The 27,758-nt window shown below is 33.9% G+C and overlaps 5 protein-coding genes and 1 pseudogene across 11 annotated transcripts; 4 read left to right on the top strand and 2 right to left on the bottom strand.

The window, feature by feature from the left end:
- Positions 1–47: 47 nt before the first annotated feature.
- CBP20 (CAP-binding protein 20) lies at positions 48–3,769 on the bottom strand. The gene is made up of 8 exons (XM_022284941.2): positions 3,457–3,769; positions 2,585–2,808; positions 1,874–2,012; positions 1,755–1,788; positions 1,056–1,163; positions 916–963; positions 707–813; positions 48–304 (listed from the first exon to the last, which is right to left on the bottom strand). Exons 1-8 carry the CDS (start codon positions 3,472–3,474, stop codon positions 230–232), a joined length of 753 nt encoding a protein of 250 aa, XP_022140633.1. The 5' UTR covers positions 3,475–3,769; the 3' UTR covers positions 48–229.
- Positions 3,770–4,611: 842 nt separating this feature from the next.
- LOC111011321 (protein NUCLEAR FUSION DEFECTIVE 6, mitochondrial) lies at positions 4,612–8,136 on the top strand. 6 transcript variants are annotated; one of them, XM_088121304.1, is made up of 4 exons: positions 4,614–4,926; positions 5,076–5,197; positions 5,927–5,982; positions 7,923–8,136. In XM_088121304.1, the coding sequence occupies exons 1-3, from the start codon at positions 4,781–4,783 to the stop codon at positions 5,932–5,934; spliced, it is 276 nt and encodes a 91-aa protein (XP_087977430.1). In that variant the 5' UTR covers positions 4,614–4,780; the 3' UTR covers positions 5,935–5,982; positions 7,923–8,136. The 6 variants fall into 6 exon arrangements, with proteins under 6 accessions (XP_022140727.1, XP_087977430.1, XP_087977431.1 ...); XM_088121305.1 differs by lacking the exon at positions 7,923–8,136 and adding an exon at positions 7,352–7,777; XM_088121303.1 differs by lacking the exon at positions 7,923–8,136 and adding an exon at positions 6,348–6,686 and having other exon boundaries at positions 4,615–4,926.
- A 1,166-nt stretch (positions 8,137–9,302) lies between these two features.
- LOC111011267 (lipid-binding serum glycoprotein family protein) lies at positions 9,303–13,164 on the bottom strand. The gene is made up of 6 exons (XM_022284974.2): positions 12,652–13,164; positions 11,694–11,833; positions 10,617–10,965; positions 10,258–10,506; positions 9,895–10,020; positions 9,303–9,823 (listed from the first exon to the last, which is right to left on the bottom strand). The coding sequence occupies exons 1-6, from the start codon at positions 13,123–13,125 to the stop codon at positions 9,620–9,622; spliced, it is 1,542 nt and encodes a 513-aa protein (XP_022140666.1). The 5' UTR covers positions 13,126–13,164; the 3' UTR covers positions 9,303–9,619.
- Positions 13,165–13,338: 174 nt separating this feature from the next.
- LOC111011327 (golgin family A protein (DUF1664)) lies at positions 13,339–16,859 on the top strand. The gene is made up of 10 exons (XM_022285045.2): positions 13,339–13,519; positions 13,798–13,937; positions 14,313–14,394; positions 15,096–15,166; positions 15,281–15,382; positions 15,471–15,560; positions 15,928–16,002; positions 16,093–16,206; positions 16,296–16,358; positions 16,427–16,859. Exons 1-10 carry the CDS (start codon positions 13,465–13,467, stop codon positions 16,604–16,606), a joined length of 972 nt encoding a protein of 323 aa, XP_022140737.1. The 5' UTR covers positions 13,339–13,464; the 3' UTR covers positions 16,607–16,859.
- A 524-nt stretch (positions 16,860–17,383) lies between these two features.
- On the top strand, positions 17,384–18,947 carry LOC111011361 (eukaryotic translation initiation factor 1A pseudogene; annotated as a pseudogene). The gene is made up of 2 exons (XR_015789280.1): positions 17,384–17,540; positions 18,303–18,947. The product of XR_015789280.1 is annotated as a eukaryotic translation initiation factor 1A pseudogene (transcript).
- Positions 18,948–21,253: 2,306 nt separating this feature from the next.
- LOC111011193 (uncharacterized) lies at positions 21,254–22,673 on the top strand. Its single transcript, XM_022284877.2, has 4 exons — positions 21,254–21,474; positions 21,685–21,828; positions 22,037–22,168; positions 22,293–22,673. Exons 1-4 carry the CDS (start codon positions 21,372–21,374, stop codon positions 22,406–22,408), a joined length of 495 nt encoding a protein of 164 aa, XP_022140569.1. The 5' UTR covers positions 21,254–21,371; the 3' UTR covers positions 22,409–22,673.
- The last annotated feature ends 5,085 nt before the right edge of the window (positions 22,674–27,758 follow it).

Genomic DNA, 27,758 nt, shown 5'->3' with positions numbered 1-27,758 from the left:
TCTTTTTGGAAGATAGTGTGACAAAATGCCTACTTGATTCCGTATAATAAACAGTAAAGACGGCAATTGAAGTCATTCCTTCGTTAAACTAAGCACAACGTATCTCATGACACAGAGAAGAATAACTCGTTAGTTTTGACATGCGGAAGTAATGAACTTGTCCCCTATATCACTTATGCTGGCCAATTTAAATGGTTCCTCACATTAAAATATGGCAATGACAATCGGGTTAGCGCCGCTGCTTTCGGTCATCGTCATCTTCTTCATCAGAATCGCCACTCTCCCGAAACCTCGGATTCTTCTCCTGTTACAGCATGAACTGTTAAATACCGAAACGCGGCAACATAAACAGGTAAAATCACAGAGAAGCAGACTACATTATAATGGTTTTGCTGGTTGCTCCCACGTGTGAAAGCAAAAGGCAGGTAAGAGATGACATGGTGGAATAATTTGTTATAAAGGAAACATGGCAGGTAAGTATTTGACACTTCTTGTCAAACATTTAAGACAAGTTTGGCATAACCAAAATCATCTTTGATATTTTTAAAATTACTCGTATAACATTGTCAAGGACCAAAATCACTTTAAAATAGTAATGTTTGTCAATGATATGAGTCATTTTAGAAAATAGAAACACTCCCAAACATGCCCTTAAGTACCCTAGTGAAATACGGATAATTAAGAGAAGGCATAGTTCAAAACTTACCGGTCTGGATTCATGATCAGGGTTCCTCCTAGATTCATAATCTGACGTTCTCTTAGAGCTTTCATGGGCATGGTGATCATCATCTCGGTAGCGCTTACGATGGTAATCTGCATTTTGGAACAACAATAATGTAGTCAGATACCTAAAAGCCCACCATCATGCAAATAAATGGTCAACGGATGATTTAAAATGCTGTACAGATTTAATACCTCTACCATGCCGATGCCCATGTCCATGGCCTCCACCGTGTTTTCCATCTGCAGGAGAAAAAGAAGAGTATAAAAAAGACAAATCAAATCAATAATTTTATTAATGAGATGTATGCATAGCATTTCTCACAGCAACTTACACTGAGGTATCACTGGCGGCACAGAGCCCAGTGAACCGGTACCATAATCCACAAGCTGCCTCTGTGCTTCTAACTCTTTCTGGACCAACTTTCCATAGCCACCTCTGCGTTTGATTAATTAAGGAAACTAACAGGAAATGTGATATTTAAAGGACACGAGGTATCAAAAAACAACATTTTTAGAAAGTATTTACATATGAATGAGCTATGATATTAAATTTAACATTTAACAAAAATTAGAGACATGTTGCATGCCATTTGAGGAATGATAAAGCACACACAAGAAATCCAGTAGGGTCATCAGTGTTACACGACTAAAAAGACTAATTCTGTTCATTTTGGAATGATGAAATGTTCATTTGTTTCAGAACAGTTTGATGATGCCATACAATTGATACAAGTTAGCCATTCTCACTAATACAGTTATTGATCCTTTTAGGAGATGCTAACAGTTTTAATAAACTTAAGTTTATGAAGCTTGGCTTTGTGTTCTGTAATATTTGCTCGGATTTTGTGCAAAAGAATGAGTAATAGAAATCAATAATAGATTTGTTGTACCATATATAGAGAGAGAGGACTGAAAACGAAGATTGAGTTAATAAATGGTACCCAAGGGATAAAAAAGGAATTTTTCTCAGAGCATTTGGAACTGGGGTTTCCAATCTACATAGTAATAGTATTAGAAGAAAAAAAGGATATCAGGATCGTAGTCTGTTCGATATTCATCACGCACCTGTGAAAAAAAATGGCAAAAGAAAATAAACAGGAAGTGATGGTAGACTCCAGGTCATGAAAGTAACATAGGTCAGGAACAGTACCTGACCACCACTTCGACCACGACCCCATTGCCTGCCATCCTGAAACCCCCAATCAAAATCCACACGGATAGGACGATCATCAAGAATTGTTCCACTCATATATTTCACAGCATCCTCTGCATCTTCCCGAGAATAGTATCTGATGGGGTCAAGATAAAATAAGCAACAATTTAAAATTATTTGCCACATAATTGGAAAGACTTATAGGTAGATACATGTAAACAGTTTCTTGCAAGTATGAGTATGAAAGACATGACATGAGCTAACAATCTCAAGGTTAAAATGCACCCATACTTTACAATTTGGAATCAAATAGATCTAATATTGATCATTCCACCCCAACTGCGTTCAAATATTCAGAATGACTTGCACCAAACAGGTGACATTCAAGGGGAGCAAAAAATGTATGGAAGCATATGAAGCGAGATCAATAAGTAGAAGAAAGCAGTAGGCTGCATTAGTGGACCACTGATAGAACTCACAGAACCTAAAGAAGAATCATCATAAAGTCACAGTGTCAGTAACACGCTCGGGAAGTTGACTTCCTCCCCTCGTACAGGGGGCCTATCAACAGCAGACAGGTTGAGCATCAAGACATAAATAAATAAGTTTAGTAAATAATTCCAGTGGTAGAATATGATTGCGTGATTTAATGCTGATAAAAAGTACATCAATATATTCTACTGGTTAGGAAGAATTAAGAAGTCTTACAGGACAAAACAAAAGCCACAGGGTGTTTTCGTATTCTTATCCAAACCCATGATTATCTTCTTAATTTCTCCAGCTCGAGAAAAAAGCTCATATACTTGCTCTTCTGTTGTATAAAAGGACATATTTCCCACATAAACGGTGATTGAAGTCTGAAGTGCAATTTCAAATTCATCTTGGGTTCCCTGAAATCTTCTATCCCGATATACAGATAGCTTTGTCGGGTCCTACAAATGATGAAGTTGGAAGCACAAAGCTTGTCATCAATAGAATCTTAGAAACATTGTCTATTATCTAAGAAGATATATGCAACGCTGTCCCTTCCAATAGATTTCCTTATCAAGGTAATCAGAGCTTTTGACGCTTTCCAAACAATTAATGTTAAGACAATCCGATTGTAACATTGGGAATCAGAAAACCCTTTGCCACAATGATCACAAAACTATAACATCGATCAAAAGCTATAGAACAAAAGTGAAGTACAAAATTGCAATGGTCAAGGTAAATTTCAAAAGGACCGGGGGACTAGGTTTAATTAATTAAACAGGTGCTAACATCATAACATATCTTACATAATCCGAAGCACTTGTAAGGGAAGGGAAGGGAAGGGCTTACTCCCGACCCCCAAAAAGAAAGAGCAACATTTGGTACCAAAATGAGCCTTGCATCAAATAAATCGATCGAAACAAAACTTTTCCTTAATCCAGTTCATATAAACCCTCAAACATGCCCGTAGAACTTATTAATACATTTCTTTATACACCCAATAAACCCATTGGAGCGGAGAAGGAATTGACTAAGCAAAGAAATATTAGGCATGAACTGCAGGAAAAGATCTTCGTTATAAATAAATAAGCTTATAGTATGCAATCTACCTTGAACAACGAAGCCATGAACCCTAGAATAACAAAATCTGCACCGCAACTCGAAAACCCACTTTTGGCGAAGCAACTTAGCAGGCAGTTAACAAACCCAAGCTTCAAGATGAAATCCTTATATATGTGTTCGGAATCTGGGCAACAATATAATCACCCGGGCGATAACGAAAGGAAAAAGGAAGAACTAGGTGAACAGAGATAGAACCGCTCCAAATCAGAGTAGATGGTAATTATTAATTTATTGGATAGATTTTGCCTCAGAACTGGAGAACTCGTAGGGTGAGCTCAGTCGCCCAAATCCTGTCCGTTCTGCGACGGTGAGGTAAAATAAATATTAAAAAACAGAAAAATCTTTCTGAATGATCTTTACCGTATTTCTCATTAAATTATTTGCAAATTTATGACATAAATAAAAATTACAATACTCGTTTAAGCTCGCTGATGGTAACAATCATGTACTTAATGAATTAAGGGTAAAAATATATATAAATTATGCATGTAGTGTTTGGTTTTAAAATTCACGATTATTTGAATTTAGGTTTGGATATTGTTTTGATTTTTATTCCTCTCTTTTCAACATTTGTTCATTTTAATATATGTAATTTTTAAATATCTATTTAGATTACTGCATTTTAAAAAGAGATTATTTTGGTCCCTTTATTTTTTATTTTTATTTCATTATTTCGATTACAACACTTCAATCGTAAAAAATTTTGAAATACAACCATAAAATTGTATTATAATAAAATGTTTCCATACGTATAAATATTACATTAAAATTTTTTAAATAGGAAGAGAATGGTAAAGAAAATATCAAAATCGATATTTTGTAAGTACGGAAACTAAAACGAATAAAAAATTGAAATTACTGCTAAAGTAGACATTTTGAAATATAAAGAGAAAAATGAACCAAAAGTGAAAACTGCATAGTCTAATAATATTCAAATCTGAAATTTATAATAATATATTTCTATTTCTTATATAAATGTTGGCTCGCTTGGATGGGATCCGATGTCTTACTACTGATCCATTCGATTCGGTCCTTGGAAAAAAATCGAACCAAACTGATTTTTGCATTATTAATATTTACAAAAAGAAAGACCCCAGTTTTTGAATTATTTCGAAAGTGTCCCTTTCCAAAACATATTCCCGAAACTATCCCAACTGTTGTAGAAAGAGAAACCCTCAGAGTAGGGTTTTAGATTTCATTCTGAGTCTCAGCAGCCAACAGCCAACAGGCAACAGTCGAGTGCTTCTTGTTGATAATCTCGATCAAAAAGCTTTCAGTATATCAAATCTCTAGCATTTCATCTGATTAACAATGGCCTCACTTGGCGCTAGGTCTGTTTTCCGGTCATTTTCCGGTTCCGCACGCCGTGCTGCTGCTCATATCGGTTCTGAAGCCCGGGCGTCAAGCTCTCCCTTTCGCATGGCAACTAACAAGCCCCTCTCTCATCGAACTTTCAGGTGCGTTGCTTAATGCTATTTTGTCCATTAAAAGTACGAAAATCCACCCCGAATCTATAGCGCTTTGAGCACGGTGTTCAAACCCAACTTCATTTCCCCCCTCAGTTTTTTCACGTTTTGATAAAGATGTTTCTATGTTTGGCTTGAAGGTGTGCAGCTGAGATGAGCTTCTGTTTGGAGTCGATGATGCCGTTTCACTCTGCGTCGTCGTCAGCTTTGATGACTTCAATGCTCTCTATTTCGCGTAACAGCTGTGGTTGGCTTCCCGAAGGTGCGCTAATTGAAATTTTAATTCTCAGCTTTCTTGATGTGTCATGAGCTACGTCAGAAGAGGAAAGGAAAATATATTAAACTTGTGTAGTTTGGAATTTAGATCATATCTATAATTTCAGAAAGGGCTTCAGCTGTGGCTTTTATGGTTGATAATATTTGTTATGGACGTGTTTAGGTGCGCATATATATATCACTTTGATAATTTCATGGAGTTAGTTTTCTATTTGCATTAGTTCTTCGTTGGAAGAATTTCAGCTTAATAGTTTCGAACAGAAGCACCCTAGGAAAGGAGGTAGGTACTTAGCCCACTATGCCAAGATACAATAATAGTTTTTCTCGAGAAAGAGAGTTGTAGTTTGAGTGGGAATAATGATCAACTATATTTAGAAATTGTGATGTGTATATAAAGGTTTAGCAGTTAGGTTACAATATCCCCATTAGCCACATTAATCGGATGTTTCTGCCTATTAACCACCAAGAGGTATACCAAAAAAGATTTCTTTTGGGTTAAATTTAGCTATGATGTCAAGTAATTTGTTAATATCTTCATGAGGTTTTTTCTTATTAATGAGTATATCTGGTTTCTCCACTTCATATACAACTTATCATCGATTCATCATAGAGATTCTTGATCCAACTCTGTAATTTTCTTGATTCTTTTTTTTGAAAGGAGAAGTGGATCTGCTTCTAGGTTGTCTAACTAGTGGATTTTTTACTCTTGAATTAGGTAGCTAGCACACTTTATAGGCCCATTGATGTTCCTATTGCCTTCTTATTGCTCTGGTGAGTTGGTGCCTATAATCTTGTATAGGACTGATAAAATTGAACGGAATTATATAATAACATGCATACACAAGAACTTGATATTTTTCCCCCAATAGACAGTTTATTACATCAAGTAACTAATCTTCAAATTAGAATGCAAACAGGCTTAACAGACACTAATGTTTTGTTCTCTCTTTAGTCTTTCCTCCACCTCCCATGACCCGTACATGGGTCAGACTTAAGGTTCTTTTGGTGAAGTCGGGTGTTATAAACCTTCCCTTCATTGTTTGTTATGCTTGCTAGAATGAGTCATTTATGAGAAAAATTTTCATTTTATATTCAGATTGTTAATAAAAAAGTACATTCCCCTCTTTTCAATGTAGGCAAAGACAAGACTAGATGAGGATCAAGAAGCAGGAAGGAATGACTTGAGTTGTTTTGAGTTTCACCTTTTAAGTACCTAGTAGGCGATGCAATATACCCCAGCCCCACCCCCAAGACCAAAAAAAAAAAACTACTAGGTGATGATATCATCAGTAGGTTAGATGAGATGATTGTATTTGGAATGAAATAATAAACTATGATATTCAATTTGGTTCTTTGTGTTTGTAGATTGTTGTCTTAAGTGTTAAAGGATTACATACTCAATTTAATTCTGCAATTATTTTGGGTTACAGATTAGTAGATCGTTGCAGAATAAACTTTGCTTCTAGATTGTTTTCCATTTTCTGTTTTGCAAAATTTATTTGGTTTTAGAAGTGTTTGGTACTGTTGATTTGTTATCTTCCCATTTCATCTTCATAAAGTAGGTGGTTGCATTTGTTTTTACATTGTAACTCAACAATATATCAATATACTATGACTATCAAGTATCTTGCAAAGGAAAAATAATCATATAAACAGATCCGGTGAGTTAGGCTAAAACATGAATCAGTTGTTTGGTTAAAAAGGAGTTATCCTGTTTACCAATATATATATATATATATATTTTTATAAGAACCTATTTACCAATCTTGAGCTCTTGAAGCGAGAAATAGTTTTTGACGTCACCAAGCAGGAGTTTTCACTTTTAATTGAAAACATCTAATTTTTCTTTTTCCAATTTAATTGAAGGATGACTGATGAAAAACTAAAGAGTCTTATCTTAACTTTCTGAATGATACTCCGAAATGTCCAGTGGGAAAATTGCTTCTATTCTAACTAAAATGTATGCTGTAGTTTCCGTGACACGAGAATTAGGTCCAAACTTCCCACCTTTTAAGTTTAGACTAGGAAAATTTCAATCTACATCTCTTTGATGTGCATACTGATCAGCTCCCAGATTGTTTCTTGATTTGCCTAAGATCATATTTACAGTAATAACATACTGATAACCTGTGTTCATCAGCATGCAATGATGATCTGTGATTAATGACAAAAGGAATCGAGGAAGTTCTCTATGCAACTCACCATACGGACAGTGACTTCTATTATTTCTTAGAAGCTTCCAAGCTCCAATTGGTGGCTAGTGAAGAGTTGAGCTTCCAAACCAATGGCAATGGTTGATTGTTATTTGAAGACTAGTCTAAGTTTTTAATGCTCAAAATGTTCATCATAGGCTTGATGCTTTATGTAGTACAGGCTTATTGTTAACATTTATATGTGAATGTGATTCATATAAACTTTTTCATTGAATGTTCATTGAGAAATTGAAAGCTTCGTTTTTGCTGGAAAAGTGGGTTTGTACTTTGTAGGAGCTTCAACAAAAGTTCCTTCAACTTTAATAGGAGTGTCTTGATTGAGATATCAAAATGAAAATTTTTCTTTTACCCCATTGGTCAATAAGGGATCTTAGTAGCACTATCAACTCCTTATCTTAACCAACTTTGCGTTTCGGTTAAGGCTTCGTGTCTGTGTGAAACTTGCCTTGACAATTTTCTTGTTCTTGCTGTCTGACCTCCTCCTGTTTTGTTTTCTAGGGCGGTGATATTCGATCAGCGCGTCTAGCATGAAGGGTTGCAACAATGTTGAACTTGCCATTTTCATTGCTCGTCTGTACCTCAAAGTCATCTTAATCTATTGTGACTTCAACAGATTAGTTCATATCTTATTTTTTGCCCAGACGTTATAAACTCTGTTTCCTGAATTTTCATTGGATACGATTCAATACAGATGAGCTGCAATCCCAACTTATTTCTTCATTCATGCTAAAGATTGACTACGGTAACTTAAACCAAACTGGTCGAAATATTTTCCGAAAATTATGTAAAAGTGAATTGATCGATACTAAATTACTAATTAGTCAAATTGATTGACTGATTTAGTTTGCCTTTCTCTTCCTGCATGTGGATAGGAGTTTGTTGTGTCAAGTGAGAAAATAACTCTCTTCAAATGCAAGAGAGAGCTAACAACGAGTGAGATGGGAGAGAGCGGGAGAAAAGTGAACAAATATACATTTGCAAGGGTTAAACCATTAACTTTAGAGATGTTGATAGGTGCTTATATATTTGAGCTATTGGATTGGTATAAAAAATAAAAAAACTTGTCCTCTAAACAAATATATGAAAATAATAATAACAAAAATATTATCTCAAGCAAAAACAAATATCAATTGAGCTGTTCTCGAGACATAATGCTATATGATTGTCATTCTTAATCAAATTAGCCCAAATGAATTAACCTCTCCATGAACATACTAAGGCTAGTAATATGTAATACGTTAATTGATTTGGCTGTGACATTGTTGTAATTGTAGAGAACTTGGATATTTTGAGTAAATGAACTAAATGTTTGGTAATGAAATATAATCTAATTTTTTAAAATAAGTTTTCTTGACTTAATACTGATTTCAGGTGAGTAGAAAGTTACTGTCTTGTTCTTATTTGTGAAAACGCACCGTTCTCATTCTCCCTCCAAACTCTCTCGACTCATAGATTTTTTTTTCCATTCTCTCGTTCTCCTTCCTCATTCACAGCCACTGTGGGTTCTAAAGACACATCAAGGTAAGTATATTTTTTTTTCTCTAACTCTCAATTTCTCACCAAGAGAAAAGAGAGGGAAAAATAAGTAAGAAGAGAGATAAAAGGATTGATCAAGAGGAGATTAAACGAGAAAAAAAAAGAAGAGAGTGAGAAATGAGAATAAAGAAAAAATGGGTCGGAAAAACTTACTAGAATGAGATTGTAATTTCATAGTGACATGATATCACCAACGGATAAAAAAAAAAAACCAATACAAAAATTGAGCTAAACCTTTGATTTTTTTTTTGATCACTTGGACAAGGATACCAAATAACTTCTTCAATAAAATAGCCACCATGATTCATCTCCAAAGAAAAAGTTGGGTCATCTATCATCATATTTGTAAAATAAAAGTTCGTTCTTTATTTGCTCCTCGTGAAGAAAACATGAACAAATCAGGTAAATGGAATGTCAGTGGTCACACCCAGCGTGGAGAAATTACAGGGTTCAAACTTCAAAGTACATTCAGAAGAGGAGCCACCAAATTCCTCCTCTAACCACTACTTTAAGAACAACATTAGCTTTACATACTTCACACCTACAAAGCTGGTAGAAGGGTGGCTAGGAATTACATTACAGGGTTCAATCAAAGTACACAGCTTGCTTTCTTCCTAATTGCCTGTATTTTACATAAAGTTTGAAGATTATCATCTTCTCTACCTAAACAAGCTGTGAAGATGATCAGGACTCCGTTCCTCTGTCCATAAAATGTCGCTGCACACCGTAATTCTTGAATTTGAGCTGATTACTTCGGCGTTTTGAAACGCGAAACCATGAATGATGGGCAGTGGTAACCCCTTTCCCAAGTATACGTTTGCATTCGGCAACAAAGTAGTTTCAATCAGAGTCCACACAACTGGCTGCAAAATTGTAGTGTCAATAACTTTTAGAATATTGTTCATTCGGGAGGATAAATGGAATAGTAATCTACCTGAATTAGGTGCATATTCAGACTGCCAATATTGCTCCACCTTAATGACATATCAAAATCGTTCAAATCGATGCTGCCCATAAGGTTGTTCCCCGAGATTTTAGCCATACCGGAGGCACGAACCAACTGAAATTGCAAAGAAGGGGATTAAGTCTATCACAAGGTGAAAATACTACTGCTTCCACAGTGGTTTTGCAGTTGAAAAGAGATGTCTTATCCATTGAACTACGCTCAAGAGATGTCCTAACCATTGAACTATGCTCAAAGTCTAGTTGATTTAAAGTATCCGTCCATAATTCGAATCCCCCACCTTAGTTATGCTCTTTCTAAAAGAAAAGGAACACCAACTTTGCATGAACTTACCAATGAGATGCACGCAACAGGTATTAGTTCACCTGATTCTACTACATCAATTATCAGGTCTATGTTCATGGATGCAAAAATCTGGTCCTCTGAAATCCGTATGACTGGCAGAGAAGGTAAAGAGATATTCAAGCTCATGTCAGCATCAGGAAATTTCTTGTACAGTTGGGGAACAATAGATCTCCATCCAGCAGTATTTAGAAGTGGCTGGTCTGGCACTTCATTCAAGCTCCACTGCATAAAATCTGCCTGACCATGAAAGATAATTTTATTTGGTGAAAACAACCTGATTGCAAAATAACACCAAGAATTTGAAAGGAGAAGAAAGATAAGATGCATAGAATAGTATTTGAACCTACATTGTAGTATAGGGCCAAAGCAGAGTTAAAGACTGCTTCATCTAGTGTTATTCCAAACATTTTAGAAGGATCTGTACAGGAAGCTGAAGGTGAATTTTCAAAGTGGTACTCAGGTATTGGGAGAAGTTCTCTGGCCCTAAACAGACCATTGATCTTTAAACCAATCGAGGAGTTACTAAGGGTGGGGTTTTCCACAAAAGTAACATCATAAGAAGCATTATCATCCACCTGAACTTCTTTCGGAAGTGAATGCAAAAAGGAATCAACCTTTAAGATTCCATTTCCTAGTTTCTTACAAATCGCCTTCTCAACAGCAGAACTTATTTGTTCTTCAAATGCATCAACGAACCTAGTATAGAACACAAGAGAAGACGATTAGAACAAGCAGGAAAAATGTGCATTATTCTTCTCAGAGAAAAAAATGTTTATAAACTAAGTGCAAGTTCCACTCAAAGGCATATCCTATAATTTGACACTTAAAAGTATCAGCAGTTCCAGCGGTTTATAAACACACAAGAGCTTGATTTTAATTGACCTACCTTATTATTAATAATTTTTCAGAAAGGAAAAACTAAAGATTTCATCTTAAACAGAAATATGCTATGTTAATATGTCTGAATCAACCTAGCTACTTTAAGATCCTGAGGAGGGAACTTAAATGGACAGAGGATCATAAGATAATGCTTCTGGGCAGAAGCGAATGACGGTGGGAATGCTAGTGATGCAAACATTTGATCATGAGGAGGAAAGAAGAATAGTTAGAATAATGCTGATGAACTCAGACTTTGCACAACAAGAGCAAGAAGCATGAAACACAAATGACTCGGTGGTTTTTGTACAGTATTGGTTCTCTTTCTCATTCTTTAAGTATTTTACAAACAGCAAATGTAAAGGTCAACTAGAGAGGTTTCTGCAACTTGTTCGTTTAGACGTATTGCGGCCGTTCCCCCTTCCGCCCCACACATTTCTCTAGATCAAAGAAAATTTTTACAAGATTTTAAAACATGCTAAAGGTGAAAGTAGAGGGAGATCCACATCCTGGATGAGCTCCTTTGGTAACGTAAACGAGATACATACCCTTGATAAAGCCAAGACGCTCCTCCATCCAACTTTATAGATATATCTTGAACAGAACAACCACACTCCACAAGAAATAATTTTAGAGTACCTTCTTGAATCTCCAATCCTAACGTGAGTCCAACTTCCATGCCATCGACCTGTTTCGTAAGTGATTTTATCAAATTAACCATTTAATGAATAGACAGAGACAGATGGAGATGGATATTCAGAAGATGAATGAATCCAATTTGCAAAGAGCTAAATACGTGGAAGACAAGATTTCCTTTTTAAAAAACCTTATGCTAGTCTTAGATATAGATGCGATTGTTATTTCTTATTTTCTCATAATGATGTTATTTAAAATCGTAATGTGAAAGCCTCTCTTATTCTCAAATGATGTGTGAAACCCGATCTTTTTTTTTGAATTTATGAATTATAAAAATGAAGGTCTTGTGTTTTTGGCACTAATGGAATTCAATCAATGGTATTAAGTCTCTTAAGACCGATTTAGGTACTCAAATTTAGAGTCAAATCAAAGCAACAAGCAAACTTCAAGAGAATAATAAGAGTAGAACCTACCCAAATTATTGAAATTTGTTTTTGGTTCATTCAAGTCGTGAAACTTCCTTCCTAAGACATCAATTTACTTGGAACTATTTGAATAAGCAACATGCATCTTCAAATTCAGCACACTAGGGGAAAATATGCCCTCTCATCATCTAAAATATTTTTAACAAAAATCTAACCCACGATATTGCCAGAAATCTCATCCAAACTGCATTCTGTATGCAGGTAATCAATTACTTTTCTTCTACACATTATGTCAATAACAATTTAGTGTAAAAAAAAGTACCAAATTCCATTCCAGCACTCATTGCTAACAAAACTGGACAACTTCTTCAAACTTCGGACCGACTACAGACATCATTTGAAGTTAAAAATATAGCGACAATTCCTAACCAACAAGGCATCTAACCTGAACAGAAGCCCGTCCTCGATCAGAAATTTCAGCTGGAACAAGCCAAGTACTATATGAATAACCCCAATCCATGTTCAAGTTACAGGTAGTGCCTGAAGCAACAATAGCAACACCAGAATCGCCCGGCTTGACATTTGAGGAAGCAACATCAACTTGGTATATGGTAGTGTTGGATAGCACCATATGAACGTTTCCCACAAATGGTATTTTGACAGTTTTCTCAGATTTAGGCAAGTTGATCGGAATCATAGAAGAAATTGCTTTATCTATGAGCAAATCTTTGAGGTAATCAAGACCCTTTTGGGATACAACCGCAGATGTGAAGTATTGGTGGGTCGGTGAAGGATGAGCATGTCCCGGGATGAACCAGGAAACGAAGAGGAGCAGGAAAAGTATAGGAGCCATGGAGAGTTTTGAGAGAAACTGAGAAACCAATTGGCGAACAAGAAAATCAGAGGAAAAGCCACCCATGACACAGGGCAGCTTTGAAACTTGACACTGTGAAATGTCATGATTGCCCACATGCCAGAGAATGAAATTATAAATTGTTACTTTTTCCTCGGCTTCTTCTTCTTCTTCTGATGGTGTTATTACAATTACTGCCCTTTTGCTTATTATTATTATTATTTTTTTTTCTAGTTTCTAGTATCTACCTTCTCGTTCTGTGGTCAAAGTTTGGTTTCACCTGGCTACTCTTCTTGGCCTACCATTAAAAATTTGTTCTTTCTTCTGACCCATAAAGGGAAACCGACGCCATCCCCCGCCCCCTCTCCCAGTGCGCGAAAAAGAAAACGGATTGCGTTTGCGAAGATGGCTTTACAAGCTGGGGTTTCAACGTCCAAGGTTCTCATCCTCGTTGGAGCAGGTCTTTTCCATTGGCCTCAGCTATATCTTCATCACTCATCTTTATTCAGTTTTTAGCTTTTGCAATCTTATTTATGGTGGCCTCTTGATATTGGCAAAAGCCAATTTCGTTGGTGTGCATAATTTTTGAGTCGGAGTATATATCTTTAATTGATACTTTTTTCTCTCTTTACGTCGTCTCCTTGGCAATAAGATTACAAGTTTCGTCTGTATTGAATCTTTTTCCATCCATCCATCGATGTTCTACTCTAATTATTGGGTTTCTCTATCATCCAATAGGGTTAACTGGTTCCGTTGTTTTAAGAAGTGGGCGGTTGTCTGATCTGATATCACAACTTCAGGAATTACTGAAGGGTGTGACAGAAGCCGAACTCTCTCCTAGTCCTCACAAGTATGATACTGCTATTCTGGCCGCACAGGTTCGCAGTTTTGTTTCCCTCAACTCCACTGTTCATGTTATTTTATCCCAGAAGAAAATGAGTGAAATTTTGCTCCTGTTTGGTAATTGGGTGAATGGAAAAGTTATGGCGAAGTATCTATTGACAACTGATGTACCCCAAATATGGTGAAGCAACTTGAATATGAATTATTCCTCTAGTTGAACTCCAAAAGAATGCCAGATGTAATTGCTATGGTGATATCAAAATAATCAACGATAATCAAGATTTGCTATTTTTATTAGAACTCCACTGTATTATCTGTTAGTTGAATCCATTGGTCTAAAAGCCTAGCTAAGTTATATATATATATATAAAAGGGTTCTGGTCATTGATTTATGAAAATATGCAACTCAGATTCGGCAACTGGCACAAGAGATCAGGGAGTTGACATTATCTGGTCCTGTAACTGTCTTCAATGGGAACTCTTCTTCTAGCGGTATGGATGTGTACTTTTTTGTGAACTCTTTGTTTAAGGATTATGGTTTCTGGTCTTTCTTTCTCTGTATGCTCTTATTGAAAAATCGCAAACTCCTGTGCATAAATACTTGATTAATGTTGATTAAGTGAGCACCCATTGCCAGTGAAAAGAAACAAGTATTTTCCCAGGACAATTGAAACAATGCAAACTCTCAAGTATGGAATGATAACATACTTGAACCTTCGATTTTGCCTTGTCCTTCCTAATCACCATTTATTAATTCCTGAAGCTTGGCTCTTTTGAGGTTTCAACAAAGAGAAGTATGTGGTGGATAATTGAATGAAATCTGGCTGTAAGATATATATGTTTCTTAGAATGCAATAACTGTTTGTTTGATATTTGGAAAGATAAATGTCTATTTCATATTTCTCACCCAATCATCATGTTTTCTGAATCCAAATTTTAAGCCTGTCGGACTCGAGCTGGGAAATTTCACATTAAATTTCGTAAGACAAACTGTAGATGGGATCCTAGGGTTTTCTTAATTGAGTTCTCTGCATGGCCTTCAAGTCATTAGTTACAAAATACGATTAATGCTTCTCATGAAGTCCCTCCAAAAGCATCTGTTTGTTTGTCTTTTCCTCAAATAAGATAACACATTTGACTCATGGATTATAAGTTCATATTTCCGCTGCCTTGTTTATCTTTTCTTCTTTCAGGGAACTATTCTTCTTACTTGGTACCAGCAGCTGCAGTTGGAGCAATGGGCTATTGTTACATGTGGTGGAAGGTAAAACCTTCTGGAAAATTTTAACTCAGCAAGACACTTTTAAGTGCTGTGTATAAATATACTTTTGCAGCCTTCTTTGATTTGCTTACAACTTTTCTTTCTACTACCTAGCAGGGATGGTCATTTTCTGACATAATGTTTGTGACGAAGCAAAACATGGCAAATGCTGTCTCAACTGTCTCGAAACAACTGGAACATGTGCATGAAGCTCTGGCTGTAAGTTACTGGTTAGACATTGTGTAATGACCTTAAACTGAAAAGCTAGTTCATCAGTACTTTAGTTTGAAACCATTATGTTCTTCAGTCAACAAGGAGGCATCTGACAAAGAGGTTGGAGAACTTGGATTGGAAGCTAGATGAGGAGATCGAAACAACAAATCTCATAGCAAATAATGTAAGAACTACCTTTGAACTTTTGAGTCTTCATGGCTATAACATTCTGAGATTTTACCCTCAAAGATGAAGTTTATCGAAAAACCAACTTTATTATATGAAGCATCTTATTAGATCCAGTGTGTACTTGTTGACTAAAATTGGTAAGGAATCATACTAGCCTTTTTTACTTTCATGGCTATTATGGAGATTGAGATCAATATTTTAGTCTTTCAAAATTTTCTTTTGAAGCAACCTCTCCCTATTCAAGCCTTTCATCTACTTGAGATTTCTCTCAAATTCTTAAAGAAGAGACCATTTTGTGAAAGAAATTGTATAAATCTGCATACTGTAAATGCAACATCCTTTGAAGTTTTATCCACTTGCAGGTGGAGGACGTCAAGTCCAACCTTTCTCGGATTGGTTTTGATGTTGAAACAATCCATCAAATGGTCTCACAATTGGTGAGTCACTCGCTACCTTAAATCTCTTTCTCAGATGAAAACCGTCATCCAACCCGTTCCTGAATGGCCACTGACCCAAACAACAAACAGGAAGGAAAACTAGAGGTTCTTGAAAAGAAACAGGACATCACTAATTCTGGTCTCTGGTATCTATGTCAAGTCGCGGGAGATGTCAAGGACCGCATAAACGACAAACTTTTCCCAGTGAGTAATTACCCTCACTATCAGTTTGCTGAAAGCCTGAAAGCAAGTTCCCTCTCTCTGAAGTGGATATTTTGATTAACTTTTGGCAGGAAGTTGAGGCAAAGAAGAATGCAAATCATTTGACGATTAAATACGAAGAGAATTCTCTCAAGGTATGAGATGCTGCACTTATAAATTATATTTCTGGACAGAATGTTGAAGTGCCCAGTATTCGTTACAGGGACTGCAGTTCATTGCTGAAACCAAATACTCCACTGTCACTGCAAATCCAACTGGAGTGAAGGGAAATAGCCTTGAAAAATTCAATAGTGAAGAACTTGCTGTAAGAAGAACAAGATTGCACAGGTCATATCCTGTTGGGATTTCTTTGGCACGAGATATTATGGGCTGTGATACATAATATTTTTCCTCCTTAGAAATGAGTTTCATTCTCTGGCAGCGATTCAGAGCCGCCATGAATATATATCCATTTTCTGGCAGTTATTCAATGCCATTTTTACAGCATGAGATGCATTTGTTGCTTTGCAGATGAAAATAATGCCTTCAAGGTGAAGGCATACAGGTTTTACAACACTTCCATTACTTGTACAAGTTGTATGAAACATTATTAATGTGAGATATCAATGAAAAACAGTGCTCATCTCTCTCCCTCATTTTCTATCCCTGAAGATTTTTCATCCTTGTTGTACAATTTTCCGATTTGAGAAATTTGGAGTTGGAGGTCGGAGAATCCTTGTGAAGGAATTGGAGAAAATAAAATTTTGCTATGTTCCAAAGGGAGTGGAAAAATTGGTAGAAAGGACGAAATTCATGTAGGATATTTTAAAAAATATACATTTACAAGATTGTTTTAAATAATTGGTGATATAGATTTTTTTTTAGTAGTGTTATGTTGCATTCATTATTTAACCAATAATTTTATCCATTTCAATAACATTTTTATTTTTATTTTTTGATATTTTATTTAACAATATCTAATGATGTTGAGATATAATTTGGTAATTTATTAAATAGAATCCAGTAAATATTGTATAGCATATTTGTTGAAATTGAAACAGCCCTTTTCTAATTATGGTATGAATTTTTGTTATTTATTATTGTTTTGTTGGTGGGCTGGGCCCGAGTTGACAACTGGATAATGACAACAAGTTGGTTCACCGGCCCAGGACATTTCGGGTTAAATTCGGGGCACCGTAGTCCAATTGGGTCACTTGACGAACCGACTCTGCCCTCTCCGTATACAAAAGAAAAACGCAACCTAGGGCTTCCAATCTTGCGTTTTTGCGTTGATTTCCACCGGCCTCTGCTTCTGGTTTACCTTCTCTTTGGTAAAGGTGAGGAAATACTGTTTCTGAACCCACTTGTTTCTTCAATTGTAATATTCGTTAAGGTTAATATCATATTTGTTGTCAAGTATTTGTCCCGATTCTCCGATCTTTGTTGTGCGGCTTCTTCTTTCTGTTAGTTTATTTTTCTTCCTCGGATTAGCTGGAATTATGACCTTTTGCAGATAATTTTGTTTATGGGGTGGGGGATTTATTATCTTTTGATGCGCTAGGTCTTCTCCCCTGCATGCGATTGAAAGTTTCACATTTTCTTGTAGATTGAGATTGTTCGTTTTAGATTATTTATTTTCTTTCTTTTAATCGATTAATTCTTTTATGATTCTAAGGGCGGTTTTCTTTTCTCGTTTTGATTCTGGGGAAGGATATTAATTTTACAACTCACTTTTTTGAGCTATTGAATGGTTTTATTAAATTGCGTCTTTTTCATCCTATCCTTGTTTCATCTGTGGCGGGCGCTTGATGACTGCAATTTTCTCAATAAGAGCATACATGAAAAATGGATTACTACTAACATCTAACTGCAAGTGATAAATATTTGCCTCTCGCTGTTCTTGTAAGCGCCGTACGGAATATGGATGTTTGGTTTGATCGTTTTGTCTTGTATTTTCCTGCTTTGTATAACTTGATGCAAGTTGTATGCTTGAGATTATTATATGTTCTTAATGGTGTGATGTGAGCTGTGAAGCCATATTGCCTCTGTATTTTGGTTGCATCGCAATTTCTAATATTGCAATTGCAAATTTATGACAGAAACAACAAACAAACATGCCAAAGAATAAGGGAAAGGGAGGAAAGAACAGGAAGAGAGGAAAGAATGAAGCAGATGATGAGAAGCGTGAACTTGTGTTCAAGGAAGATGGTCAGGAGTATGCACAAGTTCTCAGAATGTTGGGAAATGGTCGTTGTGAGGCAATGTGCATAGACGGGACAAAGCGCCTTTGCCATATTCGGGGGAAGATGCACAAGAAGGTTTGGATAGCGGCTGGTGATATTATACTTGTTGGTCTCCGCGACTATCAGGATGACAAAGCTGATGTTATCCTCAAGTATATGCCTGATGAAGCAAGGCTGTTGAAGGCATATGGTGAGCTTCCTGAGAGCACACGTCTGAACGAAGGTATTGCTGGTGGAATCGACGATGAGGATGATGCTGGGGGTGATGATTATCTTGAGTTTGAGGATGAAGATATTGATAAGATTTAGATTTTGAGTAACTTTTACATTTGGAGTTTAGAGTTCTGGATAAGACACTATGTACGTTTCGTAATTTGGATTTGCTGATAGTTGGAGGGGGGGAGCCAAGAACAAGGGTCAATTGCCCGCGTCTTAGCTTCAAATATGTGTATAAAAATTTGAGTTCTAAAGATTATATATTAAAAGACCCTCTTACAATAATTTCTGACTGCTCATACACCTTGTACTTCTGTTCTGTTGGTGAATTGTTGTTTATCATAAAACCTGATATTTATGCCTTATTCGGTTCTCTTTTGCTTGTTCAAACAACTTGAATGAATTTTAGAAAAGGAGTAAGATGCTCGTACTCATGAAGTTGCAGTGTTTATGAACATTGTCTGCTTAGTTACTACACGAACTGGAACGTGCAAGGTTAATCATGATATTACATTTAATTTAATACAGTTGTAAACTGTTTATGTATGTATGTGTTAGTTTTTTTATCCCACTTGGTTAATGGGTTATTAACAAAATTGACCTATTGAAGTGCTTTTATGTTCCAATTTGCTTGACACAATTGGACGAAAATTGAAAGGTATCAACTGTAAACATTAGAGAAGTTGGTATGGGTCAATCTTAACATAGCTAGCAAATTAAGACATCTATATTTGATTAGAGGTACTCATTTCAGTATTTGAACTTTCAACATTTTTCTGTTTAGTCTTTTAAACTCTATTTTGATCTTTTAATATTCGTTGACTTTTTTTTTTCTTTTGAGTAGTACGACATGTTGGGGGGAAGTATATGTCAATTACCGCTTAGCTATGCTCGCTTTGATAATATTCGTTGACTTAATACTTATCCTAACGAGTTCCAAATACATGTCCATATCATCACATTAATATATATGTACTCAAAACTATGTATCCATTTATAGAAATTAAAATATATGTAATGACTAAAAGATATATATATATTTTTAAATTATGGTCCTAATTTAAAAGTTTATGAATCAAAACTGAATAAAATCTACTTTCCAAGAGAAATAAAAAAAAATTGAATAAAATCTAAAAGTTTATCAGCCCAAATAGAAAACATGAAAGTTTTAAAACTTCAATGAAAAAAAGCCGAAAAAATATATTATAGTACTTGGTTCTAAATTTTCATCGACACGTTGACATTTCTATCAACATATCTATATTTTTATAGGTTTGACATGAGGGATAAATCCATATTTTCATCATAATATAAAAAAATCGACAAAATATGAAAAATATTAACAAAATATCATAAATATATACTTACTCATTTTCACATTCGGGAGATCTACCGTTAAAAGAAGAGTGAATTGAAGTCAAATATTGATGGCCGCCACAGTCAAATCAGTCCAAACGGGCGACACTCGGCAAAAAAGCTTTTCGGTAGCCAGTTGCCACCCTTTAGACAGCCCTAGACTCTACACGTCCTCTCCCAGCCTAGGTTTTTGCAATATTAATCCAAACAAAAGTGATAAGATTTTTAAAATGGAAAGTTTGTTTATAATTTGCATAGAAAATTTTAGTGAAAAATATATTTGAGTTTGATCTATATTTAATCCCTAAATTTAAAAAATATCATTTTTAATTTATAAAATTTAGTCCTAATTTTTATTTAATTAATTCTTAAAGTTTTAAAAGTGACATATTTGTTCTCAGAAGTTTGAATTTAAATTTAATTGGTTTCTAAGGTTCAATTTGATCAATGAGATTTGAGTTTGATTTCTAATTGATTCTTCTATGGAATATACCATTAGTTAACTTAAATATGATGTGATAATTAACATATGTTGATTAAATTTGGTTACTTATGCAAAAGATAATGAGAAATGTTATTAGCTTGACCTAATTAGAAACCAAATTCAAAATTGAAGGATCAATTAAAAACTAAATTCAAACTTTAAAAACTAGACATGTCATTTTTTAAGCTTTAAAGATCGAAGTGGAGTTCAATATAAATCTCAAGAAAAAAATTATAATTTTTTAAACTCCAGTACCAAATAAAAACTAAGTCCAAATCTCAAAAACCCAAAAGTGTATTATTTTACCCAAAATTTTAAATCTTTTATCCCTCTATTTTGATATATATATCACTTTTTACTCTCATATATGACTCATTTACATCTCTTAATATAATATATACAATATATTATTGATACGAGTATAATAGTGATGGATTGTACCATTGATGCATATCAATATTGCTAAATTCTATAAATTGACCCATATCATCCTACTAGTAGATTGTATCTTCAATTTGAGTCTATCGTACTTTATCATTAAAATAGATGTTTCACACCACTATTTTAGACTTTTTGGTTGAGCGGTTTGTAAATTCATGATATTGTTGCAATATTTATATTTAATTGTATTTATTTGGCCACAATGCAATTAGGGCTTTGAAAAAATCAGCGTGTCACACATTCAAACATTCCGGCCCCGATCTAACACGTTGGTCTATCCATTTGGAGCCACCATACTATAAATACATACCATATGAATGAACTTTGATCACCCATCCATCCCCAAATTATCAAAAATAGTTCCATCTTGTGAGCTTGGAAAATCAGTCGAGTTGCATTTTCCCAAGTGAAAAAAAGAAAAACAAAAAATGAGGTCCAAGGCTGTTGCGTTTGTTTGTCTGTTATTTATCTCTACTGTTGTTATTGCATCGGCAGTGTCTGAAGGAACTCAAGAGCAGAATGAGGTTGAAGGTATTGTATTCTACAAATATTCTTTGACTATATATACATAAATTTGTTGTCATTATATACTATACTCAGATCTAAACATGATTCATATGTCCAATAGTGTAATATTGATATAATAAATTTATTTGTATCTTGCATTTTAGAGTTAGTCGATTTTAAATATTCAAATGTTATGATGTAATGTTAATTATTGGTTGATGTGAGGGAATACAGTTGAAAGTGGAAATTCAATAGAAGACTCCAAGCAACGCTGCCGCCATGGATGTTGCGTCGTTAATCGCCACACTCTTCGTTGTGTCAGATGTTGTTCTCGTCCTCGTTCTGTAGAAGTGCAAGCCACCCTCCAAAATCAAAATGGTTTTAACTTTCATTATTTTTCTATTTAAATAATCTAACATCTAAATATAATGTACAGTATATTTAATTATTTAATTTATAGATAGGAATGCATTTTTCATATTGATGTCTTCAAATTAATTTATTCCTTTAGAAATAATAATGATCCTGTATCATATTAAAAATATATATGTTAATGTTAATTATTGGTTGTTATGGATGAAAACAGTCGAAAATGAAAATCCAGTAGAAGAATCAAAGCAACGTTGTCGATACGGATGTTGCCGTTTTGATGGTCGTCGTTGCGTTAGATGCTGTCGTGGTCCTGCAGAAGAAGAGGCCACCATCCAAAACCAAAATGGTTTCAACTCTCGTCCTTTTTAATTTAGTTAGATGTATAGCTATCACTTTGAAGTAAAACAAATGTATCCTATACATTTAAAAAGAATTGTATCGTGAGATTTGGTATGATTGTGCATATTCAGAGAACACAGTAGAAGAGAGTGAAGTGGAGACGAACGGATTCGGAAAGGGAGGAGGCAAAGGCGGGAAAGGAGTCGGCGGAAAGGGAGGAGGCAAAGGCGGAAAAGGAGGGAAGTGATCAATGCAATGAAGCTGTTTTATGTCTTTAATTATAATAAATATAATCATATAGTTGTAGTTGTAGGGTACCCAAAATAATGTTAGGGGGTACCATGCCCCATAAAATAAGGCAAAAATAAATAGAAGCAAAGGGATAGGTGGGGTAGAATAGAAGGGTTGGATCCCTTCACCAATATGGCACCTCTACCTTTTAACCCTCTACTTTATGTTTATCTTTCAACTAAAATAAGCATATAATAATGCATGGTTGTTTGGTTCCAATATATGCTCATCAACTTGTCAATCTCCTCCTCTCTTTCTCATTCCTAGCAAAATATGTAAATTAAGAATATAAATTTTATGCTAATGATATCGACCAAAATTCAAAAATATACCTTGTAATGGTACATCGATTTGAACCTATATAGTTCGATCAGTAAGACATATATACAAGGTTGAAAGGGAACTTTGAAAGCTAATTTATCTTCCCTAATATTTTTTCAATTGAGTATTTCAACTTTATTTTTTGTTCTCTAATATTGAAGTGATTTTTTCAATTGGATCTTTATGTATTCAATTTTTTTCAATTAAATTCTTACCATAACTCAATTTTCAATTTTGAGTATAATATATGTTCTTGAACTTTATAATATGTATCTAAATCTTTAATTTTGTATTTAATAGTATACAAAATAGAATTTTAAATCTCATATAAAGAAATGATGGGAGAAATCTATGAATTTGAAATTCTTGCCAACTATTCAAATTCTTCCCAATAATTCTAAACATGGATTTGATCAAGGGTCCAGCATGACTCAACTGAATATAAAGACTCGAATTCACTAACCATCATATTTTAAAAAAAAAAAAAAAAACAAAAAAAAGAGTTCAAGCGAAATTACGATGACCACATCTTCACCTCTCCACCAAAACTGGCAAATGAATTTAGATATTGCATAAATAGCTATCTAAAATTTAGACACCTATTTCTTATTCACATATTGTCCACTTTACCCTTGACAGGTGGTTATATGGCTCGTAGGTTTTGTTTTCTAATAGTCAACCTTCAAATTTTAAAATCAAAAGAGAAGTTGTATTGGGTAACTAAATTTTTATATATATATTTACAAAATGTAAACCTCTCCTCTGTTTTGTAAATATGACAAAATATTTAAATTTTTATTTTCAGAATATTTATTATTCCAAATTTACCCTTTTAATGTCTAATATACACTCCTCGATGTATATTTGATATACGTCGTCCGATGTATCATCTGATATTACATTATATATATACCTCTAATTATGATATACTAAATGTATTTGTAACTGATATACTGAAGGTAATGCATATCAAATGTTTAATCTTTTAGTAGCGTGTCTTGAAATATTATTGTAGTTTGAGATTAAATATCTTGGAGTGTGCTTGTTTTAATTTATGAAATAATTAAAAACTAAATTCAAACCCCAAGAATTAAACATGTCATTTTTTAAATTTCAATGATCGAATCGGAGTTAAATTTAAATCTCAAGAACAAATCTTTTAAACTCATGAACCAAGGAGAAACTAAGTCCAAACATTCCACGACTAAAAGTATATTTTACTCAAAATTTTAAATCTTTTACTTTTCTATTTTGATATTTTTATATCTCATTTTTTACTCTAATATATCACTTATTTACGTCCCTCAATGATATAATATATTGCAATTGATTGGAGTATAATAGTGATAGACTATATTATTCATAGATATCAATATTGATAAATTCTATAAGTTACATTGGTATATCATAAGTCGACCCGTATCACTCTATTTTTTGGAGATATGTGTCAATTTACCACTACGTCATGCTCGCTTTGACGACCCATATCACTCTATTAGTGAAACAAGCCTATCAAAAAATAGATTATATCATCAATTTGAGTCTATCATACTTTATCATTAATAGATATTTCACACCGCTATTTTAGTCTTTTTCGTTGAGCGGTTTGTAAATTAATAATATTGTTGCAATATTTATATTTAATTGTATTTATTTTGCCACAATGCAAGTAGGGCTGTGAAAAAATCACACGTCACACGTTCAAACATTCTCAGCCCCTATCTAACGACACGTGTTGGTCGTCCAGATTAAAACCAAATGAGCCAACTCGAAAATATCCATTTGGAACCACCAAACTATAAATACGTAGCATATAAATGAATCTGATCATCCATCCATCCCCAAATCATAAAAAATAATTCCATTTGTGAGCTTGGAAAATCAGTGGAAGTTGCATTTCCCAAGTGGAAAACAAAAATGAGGTCCAAAGCTGTTGCGTTTGCTTGTATATTATTTATCTCTACTGTTGTTATTTCATCGGCAGTGTCTGAAGGAACTCAAGAGCAGAATGAGGTTGAAGCTATTGTATTCTACAAATATTCTTTGCCTATATATACATAAATTTATTGTCATTATATACTATACTCGGATCTAAACATGGTTGATATGTCCAATAGTATAATATATATAATAACTTTGACAGTAGTAAAATATTGTTCGATAATAATTTTAGAGACACATACACATATATGAGTGTCTCTTTCTTTAATTTATGAATTTATTTGCAGCTTGCATTTTAGAGTTAGTCAATTTTAAATATTCAAATGTGTTATTATGTTAATGTTAGTTATTCGCCACTGATGTGAGTGTAAATACAGTTGAAAATTGAAATTCAGGAGAAGAATCTATCCAACGCTGCTGCTATGAATGCTGCATCGAAAATCATTTTACTCATCGTTGCGTCAGATGTTGTTCTATAGATCTTTGCGTCAGATGTTGTTCTATAGAAGTGCAAACTAGCTACCACCCAAAATCAAAATGGTTCAAACTCTCATTATTTTTCCATTTAAATAATCTAACGACTAAATAAAATGTATAACATATTTAATTATTTAATTTATAGATAGAAATGTATTTTCATATTGCTATCTGCAAATTTAATTTTTTCCTTTAGAAATAATAATGATCCCGTAGAAGAATCAAAGCAACACTGTTGCTATAGATGTTGCCACTATGATCGTCTTAATCATAGTTGCATCATATGTTGCCCACATCCTACAAAAGCGCACAGGCCACCGTCCAAAATCAAAATGGTTTTTAACTCTAATCATTTTTTTAATTAAACAATCCAATATTTAAAAAAAAAAATTGTATATACTATACTTAATTTGTAGATAAAAATGTATTTTCCATATTACGGGCATGTTTGTCCATTAATTTTCTTCTCTAGACATAATAATAATAATCTCATATCATATTAAAAATATATATATTAATATTAATTATTGGTTGATGTGGGTGATCGCAGTTGAATATGAAAATCTAGTAGAAGAATCAAAGCAAGTTTGCTCTTATGGATGCTGCCAAGTTATTGGTCATTATTGTGTCAAATGCTGTCCTGGTCCTGCAGAAGTAGATGCCACCGTCGAAAACCAAAATGGTTTCAACTCTCATGCTTTATAATTTAGTTGGATCTTTCAGTATCACTTTGAAGTAAAACATAATGTATAGTATATATACAAAATTGTAACATGAAATTTTGCATGATTGTGCATTCAGAGAACACAATAGAAGAGAGTGAAGTGGAGACAAACGGATTCATAGGCAAAGGTGGAAAAGGAGGCAAAGGGAGAGGTGGGAAGTGATCAATGGAGGCTGTTTAATATAGTCACAAAGTTGTAGTTGTAGGGTACCTTACCTTAATGTTAGGGGTACCATATACCCAATAAATAAGCAAAAATAAAAATTGAAGCAAGGGATATGGTGGGCTAGAATAGAAGGGTTGGAATATCCCTTTACCAATGTAATATCGCACCTCTACCTTTATTAGCTAAAAATAAGCTTAGATAATGCATGGTAGTTGGTCCACATACGCCCATTTTGTCTTTCTCATTCTCTCTTTTTTCTATTACTAGCAAAAATTTTAAATCAAGAATGATATGAATTTCTATTTTAAAGTACAACAAGTAGGATGGAGATTCGATAACTCATCATCTTTTGGTTAGAGATATGTCAATTACTACTAAACTAAGTTCATGTTGGCAAATTTCTATCCCTTTAACAGATGGATAAACGCATGTATATATAATCGAGGAGATGAAAGCTTTTTTTATGTACAATAAACGAGGTGGAGATTTGAAATTATTACCTCTCCATCAGAGACCAATTTCTATCCCTTGATAGATGGATAAACATGATATATATAATTGAGGAGATGATGGTTGAAAAACATAAAAGTCTACTTGGAAAAAAAAGTGTCCGACCTCTTCTATACCTATCAATGATATATTTGTGTGTAATTAGTTAAGTTACAGAGTGGGAGATTGATTCATTTAATAATCTAATTATAAGGTAGAAAAGGGATTTGAAAACTTTATTTTCTTAGTCTCTGAGTATTTTTTCAAATTTGTTCCGGTATTTTAAAAGTTTTAAATTTATCGTTAGGTATTAAAATTTTTTCAATTAAATCATCACAATAACCAAATTTTCAATTTTGTCTCTGAAATAGGTTTTTTAAATTTGAATTTTGAGTTTAATAAATCTTTCAACTTATTTTGTGTCTATGGTCCTAATCTATTTTGACATTTAAAAAAAAAAAATTCACGACATCTATTAGATATAAAATTAGATTTTTTTGTCCAACAACACTCTGGTATTTAAATTTTATGTCAATAAGTCATTAAATTAAAACTAAGGTTTGGGTGCTATTTTGATTTCTGTACATTTGACTTTAGTTTATTTTGGTTAACTTAGGTGTAAAATATTCATTTTGGTCTCCTTCATTTTACCCTTTGTAGTTTGTACTTCCAAAAAAGTCTATTTAGTTGAGCTCTTGTACTTTTTAAAAGTTACCAATTTGGTACTTATTTACAAAATTTTAACACAACATAAATCATTTAACACAAATTTATAACTACATTTCAAGCAATTTAATGATTGAAATGTCATGCTAAAATTATGATTAAAAGAAATGAGATAAAAATCAATGATTATTTTTTAAAAGTAGAAGGATCAAAATGAACATTTCGAAAATACACTAAAATGAATAAAAATTTAAAGTACAGTAATCAAAATTGACGTTTTGAAAATTCATGGACCAAAATGAACAAAAGCTCGTAAAGTATAAGAACAAAAATAATGTTTAAATCTTAAAAAAATGTCAATACATCAGATACCTATTAGATACCACATAAAAGGTTGAGGAATATATTGGAGTACACTTTTAGATAGGTAATTCAGAATTTATGGACTTATTAGACGCACATTAATAATTACGAGACCTGGACCTATAATTATTTTAGAGTACACTTTTTGATTTTGACAAA

The sequence above is a fragment of the Momordica charantia genome (assembly GCF_013281855.1).
Source record: "Momordica charantia cultivar OHB3-1 chromosome 2 unlocalized genomic scaffold, Mcharantia_2.0 BLBB01000002.1, whole genome shotgun sequence".
Classification (NCBI taxonomy): Eukaryota; Viridiplantae; Streptophyta; class Magnoliopsida; order Cucurbitales; family Cucurbitaceae; genus Momordica; species Momordica charantia.
The sequence above is the reverse complement of the archived record's forward strand: the minus strand, read 5'-3'. Positions and strand labels throughout refer to the sequence as shown.